At 46.1% G+C, this 8,894-nt stretch overlaps 1 protein-coding gene across 1 annotated transcript; it reads left to right on the top strand.

Moving 5' to 3' along the window:
• Positions 1 to 1,743: 1,743 nt before the first annotated feature.
• LOC113477145 (ly6/PLAUR domain-containing protein 2-like) lies at positions 1,744 to 8,894 on the top strand. The gene is made up of 4 exons (XM_026843301.1): positions 1,744 to 1,843; positions 7,505 to 7,624; positions 8,509 to 8,747; positions 8,797 to 8,894. Exons 1-3 carry the CDS (start codon positions 1,792 to 1,794, stop codon positions 8,718 to 8,720), a joined length of 384 nt encoding a protein of 127 aa, XP_026699102.1. The 5' UTR covers positions 1,744 to 1,791; the 3' UTR covers positions 8,721 to 8,747; positions 8,797 to 8,894.

Raw genomic sequence — 8,894 nt, 5'->3', positions numbered from 1 at the left:
GACAAACAACCCTCCAGACTGAAGAAGGGCACAAGATTTAAGCAGGGTGTTGGCATATATTCTTTCATCCGAAATCTTATAATGTAATGATGATCACATTTCAGATGTGCATGTGAAGCCAGTCATCTAGCACACATTGTTTGAGGCCACTTAATACCAGAAACCAAAAACCACACCCCTTTTCATGTTTGTGTTTTTGTTTTTGTTTTTTTTTTTCTCCTTTTTTTTTCCCTAAGAACAAAGCAAACACAATCATCATCTTTCCCCTTCCTTAATAGGATTATAAAATTCTCTGCAGAACATGAGGAATGCTAAACCAAGGATATACCAAAGTGCCTTTCCTTAGATAATTTTAGGCTGGAAATAACTGCTAAACTTTCCTAATCAACATAATGACTGCGTTACAGAGGCAAATGCGAAAACAATGAGTCCGAATTCCTCAGGGTGTACATCACCCAGAAATGTTGCTTAGAAATGAGTCAGGGATTGCTAAAATGATGAGACCACCCCCACTGTCGCTGGAGCTTTAGGTCTGGGGAGAGAATGATTGGGTTGTTTATCTGGGAATAACAGGAGATCTTTTCACATTTCAAGAATTTGAGTGATATTAACCCTGAATGAATTTCCTCTGATAGTGCAATAGATAAAGGTGGTGGGACTATCTCCAAGATCTTTGTTTCTTTTTTCCCTTCCTTTCTTTTCCCTTATTAACAGCCTGTGTTGGGTGGGCATCTGGCATAACCACACTGTTTTTTCTTTACAGTTTTTTTCTTCCACAATCGGACTTGCTCATCAGCGTTGCAGGAGGATTTACTAGCATGGGGCTGGCCTGAGGCACAGGGCAAAGCAGGCAGAAGCCTGGGGCAGTTTGGGGATGGGAAAGCCAAGGTGTTTGGCAAGCAAAGAAGTTGTGGGCTTGCTGCCACTCTTGGAGAGGGTTGGCTCAGAGCAGAGGGGCTTCTCCATGCACCATCCTCCCGGAATGGCTCGGGATAGCGACCCTGAGAGAATCCGTTGACCCAAACTTGCGTGGCCTGGTTTTGTTGTCTTCCCAGTGCTCCCGCCACCTGTGTCCACAGAGGACAGGGAGAGGAGAGAGGGCGACAGCGTGCTCCCACCCACAGCCCCCTGAAACCCGGCTCACAGCTTGGGGAGAGGTGTTACGCCACCCAAACCCCAACCATGCTCTTTCCAGTGAGTAAGGGATTGCAAGTCAGCTTTCCATTTCTGCTCCTGGTGATAAAATCTGGCCCCTTGCTGAGGGTGAAAACACAGAGAAAAGTACACGAGTTCAGTGCCTTGCTGTTCACAGCTCCCATTTTTTTTTGTTTTGTTTGGGGTTTTTTTTGTTTGTTTGGCTTTTTTTTTTTTTCCCCCAGGATTTGTGGAAAACCACCCAGGTCTCTCTAACCACTACAAGAAAAGAAGAAATATCACCAAGCCTCAAGGCAAGGCATAGACGTTGGGATTTTTTAATACCCCTGAGTTTACACATCGTGCCTAGACACAAAGCACCCGTCTTGAACAATATCTCAGTTATTGTCCACCACGCAAACCCTCATTTTCTTCTCCAAGGAACATGAAAAGAGATGACGGTATGGACGGGAGGTGGGGCCTGCTTTGTGGCTCATTCAACTCGTTTATAGCTCAATCAGACTCGTTTTTCCAGTAGAATTGGATCCGGGGTCAGAATAGGTACATGGCAAGCCATGGGGGAGGGGGGTGTGCCGTTAAAGCCAGCGGTGACAAGTGGTGGCAGCCCAGTGACCAGGAGCCAAGGGTCCGTGCAAGATGAAGGTGTTAATGTCTCTTCTGTTGGTTGCCATTGCTGGCGTCGTGTTCGGTAAGTTCTCGCTCTGATTTATCCCAACTCCTGCAAGAGATGCAGCATGATGGGATGGGATGATGTCCGTGCCTCTCACTGGGAGCAGCATTCAGAAAAAAAAAATAATAATAATAATAAAAAAAAAATAATCTACTTTTGGAATATTCCCAGCCTGCTGAGTGTTTAGGACTATCATGGTCTGGTTGGGATGGTTAATTCAAGTTCTTTAGGAAGTGTTACAAGACAGAGGGTGATTATACCGGGTCATTTCTTCAATGCAAATTCCAGCTCTCACTTTTTATGTGTTCTTGGTCAATCTCACTCTCATTTCTTCTTTTTTTATTTTTTTTTTTTAATTTATTTTTTAAATAAAAACCCTTTCTGTTCCCCTTTTGCTACTTAACCCTGAAGCCAGCTAGCCAGTTTAATGCAGTGTGTGTAGCGGCTCTCTCTAATTATGTGTTGCATGTGTGGTTTATTAAACTTCAGCCTTTAGGAGCGGGAAAGATGGGCTGGAACACAAAAGCTGGTGGCTCAGGTACTACAGATTTTTTTTTCAGCTCTGTTTAGCAGCACACTGTGGTTTGCATGAAGTCAAAGACAATTTTGGCGGACCGCCTCGGAAAAGGAACAAGTGTGAAGCGTTTTTGGGGGTTTTCTCCCGTTTGCAGGAGGATTTGAGAGTCTGTCACCACAGGGAGTGATCCCCCCTCCCTCCTTTTTGTCCCTGTTAGGCTATCTGCCACCTCGCTTGGAGGGGGTAGGCTTGAAGCACACAGTCAACGTGGGTAGACAGCAGCAGCCTGATATTGGGGGAGACCCATCTGGGATGTGGAGGCCCCATGAGTTCCAGTCTGCACAGGGATGCCGTGTAAATCTTACCCCTCCGTTTCCATCAGTGGGATCCGGTTGCTTCTCCTCTATCACCATCTCCACGAAGCCAGATCTGGAGGGGTGTTTAGGATACGAGTGTTTTCCTTCGCTAGAAAGGGAATCCCCTCATCCCAGGCTGTCCTGCATGAGTGGTGATGCCATAACCTCTAATGGTGGAAGGGGACTGCGTAGTGGAAAGGACACCCTGGCATAGACTCCCCATCCCTTGATGCTGCCACCAGAATATCTTCTTGCACAAAAAGTTATTTTATACTGACAGTTCCAAGCTCAGAGTTTGTGTTAACCTGGGTGGCCAAAGTAAGTCCAACGTAAGCATGGGAGCTCTGATTGTTATTTGGGTTATTTGCATGCTCTGCACTACTCCTCTAGACCCAGGCAGTGTTGGGTCTGATTTTATCTGTGATTGGGAGGTGGATCTCCGTTAGGATTTTCCCCTCTGCATTTATTTCCTTCTTATGTTGTAAGCCAAAACGTGAGGATATTTTTCCTTCCTCCATTTTTTTTGAGGTTGCACAGCAGATTCAGCAAGAGAGGGACAAATGGTTGGAGAAGGAGGGTTTGGAGGATTTTTTGGGGAGAATACAACTGCTGTTTGGAGAGACAGACCCAGAGCTGGAACAGTAGCCCTCTCTTTTATGTAGTGCACTGACTGACCTGTTATCTCTAAGACATGGCTCTGGTCACTAGGAGTTCGAAGCCTTGTGCTTTGTCAGGATCAATGGGAGCTTCATGTGCTCACCACAGCTGCTACAGTAGAGATCAGTCATCACTGGTCTCTGCAGCACAAGATATTTCCTTTCATCTTTATACCTGCTCATTCTGAGGATTTGTGACTGCTTGCCAATGGAGAGACAGCAGTTCAGAGAGGAACATTGTTAATTAACAGAGAATGGCTTGGAGATGAGGGGACTCCATGGGCAGATGTCCTTAAGGGATGGGCAAGAATCTGAAAGGCAGAATGTAGCAGGAAATCAATGGGGTGGGATACAAATTTGGTCTAGGATTGACTCACCAACCTAAATTTTACCCTCCTGCTTAATGAGACTTTGCCAGGAGTTGGGCATCCCTGCTGTGGCCCAGCGCTGCCATCCTTGTCCGTCCCCCACTTTCTCTGTTCCATTCAGGTCAGCAGAATCAGGATGGATGCTTTGATTTGACAGGCAAACGTTGGCAAATTTATTCTACACACTCTCTCCTCTGCAAAACTGGGACAAAACCACGATGTATTTGCAGTTCCTTTAGTTGTTTGGGTTTTTTTTTTTTTTTTTTTTTTTTTTTTTTTCCCCTGGACATTAATGGAGTCTGTGTAATTTTGGCATTTCCTGGAAAGACAGGCAGAGTTGAAGGATGGAAGATCTGCCAATATCCAAGCGATGCTAGTAAAATCCCTTATAAGAAATCCCAAGATTTTCTTCTATTTTACCTCCCCTTTTGCTTTCAGCACTCTAGAAAGAATGTGCTACAACAACATTGAAATATTTTAGCATTTTATATTTACCTCTCCTTATAAATAAGACTTCTAATACGCCTCTATTCCTTTCTATAGTGTAATTTTATTTTCAGGCTACTGCAGGTCTGCTTGTTTGTGTTCAAGTTCTTAAAAGGCTTTAGGCTCTTAAAACAAAAAGAAACCAGTACCGTGTTGGTTTTTTTTTTTTTTTTTACATTCACAAATATCTACCCTTCGCAAACAGGCCAGATAGATATTTTAAACCTTGCTTAAAACAGGGCTTTTAGACCACAGGTCTTTAAATCTCCAAGTCATGGTGTTTCCTTTCTGCTCTGTGAGATGACAGCTGACTATTGCGGCTGAGGAGCCGCCTCGTTCGCAAAAGTAAAGTTGTTTCGTTCCAGCTTTTGGATATTTAGTGCATTAAACACATCCTGATCTGCTACCTTTTCCACCTCAAAAAAAGGAAAGATATCTATAACTACTATTTAACATATTTAGCTGTGTTTGAACCTGTTAGTCTGAATCAGGCTAATGAAAAAATGGGGCTTTCACATGTTGGGGACAAAGATCTCTTAATTTGATTTCCCGTTAGTACTTATCCTTGAGTTTGTTTGGGGGTTTTTTGTTTGGTTGGTTGGTTGGGTTTTTGTTTTGTTTTGTTCTGGTTTTTTTTTTTTTTTTTTTTTTTTCAAAGAGGAACACAAATGCTGCGTCTTTCACTTGTCGGGTGACGAGTATAATGAAATCTGAGAATAGTGACTAAACTTCCTCCCTAAAGATTGTATTTGATAGCTGTCAGACATAGAATTAATGCAAACAAAGCATCAGTCCACAATGGGCAAAACAGAATAATAAAGTTTGCTTTGAACAAAAGCAAGAAAAATTCTGTGTCTGTTTATAAAAGGGCTCTTCCTGGCTTGCTAGTTGGGGTGAAGTTGCATTATCCATTTTTATAAGGTGGTTTGCTTGCCTGAGCCTCCTGTTACGACACCACATTTTAGGTGTGCTGAGATGAGCTGAATTGTTTTTCTTTTTCAGTGGGGATTAAAAGGGGTTTCAGCAGGGCTGTCACGCAGATGGGGTGAGAACTTCTTTCTGTGATTGTACCAAAATATTTTGCTATGCCTGAAGCATACACAATGCCTGCTAGTGGGTAGAGAGAGGACCTAGATCAATCAAATGTTGCGTTCCTCAGAAAGACCTTCAGAGAGAAAGTTCCCTGAAAAGCTTGTCCAGAAATGGCTTCCTTGGTGTTAGGAAATACCAGATGTTATTTTTGGCTTGAGATCTTTAGCTTGGAGTGCTCTGGAAATGCTGCATCGCAACAGTCTGGGCTCTGAGAGTGCCTCTCTCCATCTCAAAAGTCTTTAGGCACTGACAGACTTGGGCTGTGGTTATTCTGCGTGTCTAGGAGCCAGCTGGCATCTGCAGCCTTGCAAGGGCCTTTGCAGCTCTACAGGGACCTGATGAAGAGCATCTATGAACTGGTGAGTGATGAGGCAGAGCGAGCTACCTCGGACTGGATTTGGAGACCTGGGTACCAAAGTCTGTTTCTGTGGTCTCTGCCTAGAGTAGTACATATCCCCATGGATTCTAGTATTGTGGCCACTCTCATCTTTTTAAAATAACTTCTTACACATTCTTCCCATGAAACCAGAATCTCAGCACAGGGGAAGGGTTGTACTTAGTTTGTTCTCATGGCTTGGTAAATTTGATGGAGATAGTTTTTTTCTCTCTGGGACACACTCCTATCCGAGAGCTCCCAGTCTTTGGAAAGAGATAGAAGAGTGGACAACACCAGATGAAATTCTCCCTGCTTCAACTCTGGCTTTTCTGTGATCCCGATCCTTCACCAAGGGGAAGTCATGCTTGACCAACTTGATAAACTTGTGTGATGAAGTGACTGGCCTGGTAGGATCCCGGAAGATCTTCACTGACAAGCTGTTGAGGTATGGGCTGGATGAGCAGTGAAGCGGATTGAAAACTGGCTGTATGGCCAGGCCCGGTGGGTGGTGATCAGTGGTACAAAGTCTGCCTGAAGGCCAGTAACCTGAGGTGTAACCCAGAGGTCAATACTGGGTCTGGTCCTGTTTAACATCAGCAGTGATCTGCATGATTTGGCATAGCTCACGCTCAGCAAATTTGCGGATGACACAAAACTGGGAGGAGTGGCTGATACACCAGAGGGTCACGCTGCCATCCGGAGGGACAGGTTGGAGAAATGGGCTCATAGGAGCCTCATGGCATTCAACAAGGGGAAGTACAAAGTCCTGCCCCTCGGGAAGAACAAACCCATGCACCAATATATGCTGGGGGCCATCCATATGGAAAACAATTCATCCAAAAAAGATCTGGGGATCTGGGTGGACAGCAAATTCACCATGAGCCAGTAACGTGCCCTTGCAGCAAAGAAGGCTAAAGGTGTTCTGGTTTGCATGAGATGGAACGTTGCCTGAAGGTCAAGACAGGCGATCCTTCACCTCGACTCATCACTGGTGAGGCCACACATGGGGTTCTGGGCTCCCCAGCTGTGGATATACTGGAGAGAGTCTAATGAAGGGCCACAAGTATCTCTCCTCTGAGGAAAAGCTGAGAGAACTGGGGTTATTCAGCCTGGAGAAGAGAAGGCTCAAGGAGGGATCTTAATGTCTATAAATACCTGAAGGGAGGGTGCAAAGAGAATGAAGTCAGGCTCTTTTTGGTGGTTCCCAGTGCCAGGACCAGAGGCAATGGGCACCAACTGGAATCCAGGAGGGTCCTTCTGAACATCAGGAATCACTTTATTACTGTGAGGGTGACTGAACACTGGCACAGGTTGCCCAGGGAAGTCGGTCAGTCTCCATCTCCGGAGATATTAAAGCTTCAGCTGGACACAGTCCTGGGAAACTGGCTCTAGATGGTCCTGCCTGAGCAGGGTGATGGGACTCGATGACTCTGGCCCCCATCATCTTGTAATTCTGCGAGTTCGTGAGTCTATGATCTCTTTCTGATGCTCTGTTAACGCAAAGGCAAGGAGAAAAGAAGATCCAAAGTGAGAACAGAGTTGAGGTAAACCAGCTGCAAGGTCTTACCTGTATCATGGGGTCTTCTGTGTGTGTGGCTCTGTCTCGCTTGACTTGTTACATGGGGTCTGAAGCCACACCTGAGGCTGTGCTTTGACCACTAGACCACTGCTTTTCTCATTCTTATTGGCGCAGACACCTTTTATTATTCCATTCCTGTTCTCGGCATGAAAATTTTGGAAAGACGCCCTCCTCAGAGGTACCTGGAGGGGCACGGACAGAATCTGATGGCCCACGCTAAGACCAGCCTCATGTTTTTTCTCCTTGCAGTGCAAACCTTGCAATGTTACACTTGCCAAGAACCGACTCCTGTTGACAAGTGTGTGACGGTCCAGAACTGCACGAAGAATGAAACCATGTGCAAGACTACTATGTATTCCCTGGAGGACGGTAAGGACAATTACTTCTTTATCTCTATTTTTAACATGAGTGGGTCTTTCTACAGTGGAGGCTGCTGGTGTGGGGGAGCAGTACCTTTTCTTATTTAAATATGTAAAGCTGGAAGACAGCTCCCACAGGGCAGAAAGCAGTCTCCTGCTGTTACGGAAAGCAGTTTTCATAGGAGCGAGGACTTAGTGAATACGAGCTCATAGTTCAGGCTTAGTGTTGAGCGTGGTTAGAAAAAGCACGTTGACTTGATCTTGAGCCATGGAGCTAAAGAGTTCTGGCTCTCCAGACCGTCTGCATGACTCACACAATGGGTGTGGGTTAAACAGCGCTCTCCTGACCCGACAACTCTTGGTGAAAGCTGGTTGGAGTAGAGAGGTCGGTAGAGATCAGCCAGACTTAGTGAGGTGGGTGACACCAACCTCCGGTTATCTGGAGGCAAAACCAAAATGCCCTTGGGTTCTCTGGAGCTCTCAGGAAGGCCTCGTCAGTCTGACTGGTGGCCCTACAGGCCATAACCTGTCCGAATCAAGAAATGGACCGTGAAGACGGAGGAAGATGAAGACCTCCTTTACGTGGTCCTGTTGATAAGGCTTTGGTTGCACATGGGAGAGGCAGGGGATAGAGAGTAGAGTAAAAGCAGAGGCAGAAAAAGTGCCTAACTGCCCTTTTTTCAGGGTAAAGCTGATCCAGGCAGGACACAGAGGATGCAAGGTGCTGTTCAGCTTGCGGCCACTCGGTGGGAAATATTTCCTGGTAGGAAGTAGAACAATTGTGTGTGAAGTGGAGCTAAACCCTTGGTCTCGAAGGCGGCCAGCGTTTCGCTAGGGATGAGGAGGGTTCTCCTCCATTTCTGCCATTTGCTAACCGTGCTTTCTTTGTTGTAGTTTATCCCTTCGTGGGAGTCTCGACCGCCACCAAGATGTGCTCTTCCGTCTGCGTCCCGTCCGACGTGGATGGGATTGGCATGACACGCCCCGTCTCCTGCTGTTACTCTGACCTGTGCAACGTTGACGGCGCAGGGAGCGTGAGGGTCAGCTTTGTGCCAGTTGCGATGGTAGCAGGTTCCCTTTGTTCCCTCTTCTGGACTAGACTGTGAGGAGCTGATGGGGAGGTCTTTCGCCACGTCAAGCAAGACAGAGGCACGCAGAGAGCAGAAAGACCCGACAACACAGGGTAAGAACCCCATGAAGAAGCGAATAAACCCCTGCCAGCCCAGCTTTCTGATTGGATGCCCCACGGACAGCCCGCAACAGCTCCTGGAAACTGCTTT

The sequence above is a fragment of the Athene cunicularia genome, assembly GCF_003259725.1.
Source record: "Athene cunicularia isolate RWA chromosome 2 unlocalized genomic scaffold, athCun1 chr2_part1, whole genome shotgun sequence".
NCBI classification, from domain to species: Eukaryota; Metazoa; Chordata; class Aves; order Strigiformes; family Strigidae; genus Athene; species Athene cunicularia.
Note: the sequence above shows the minus strand (reverse complement) of the source record. Positions and strands in the feature narration are given on the sequence as shown.

Coding starts and splice junctions, on each gene's coding strand:
- LOC113477145 (XM_026843301.1), top strand. CDS start 1,792: ATGAAGGTGTTAATGTCTCTTCTGTTGGTTGCCATTGCTGGCGTCGTG. Junction 1,844..7,504: donor CATTGCTGGCGTCGTGTTCG/GTAAGTTCTCGC, acceptor TTCTCCTTGCAG/TGCAAACCTTGCAATGTTAC. Junction 7,625..8,508: donor TATGTATTCCCTGGAGGACG/GTAAGGACAATT, acceptor TCTTTGTTGTAG/TTTATCCCTTCGTGGGAGTC.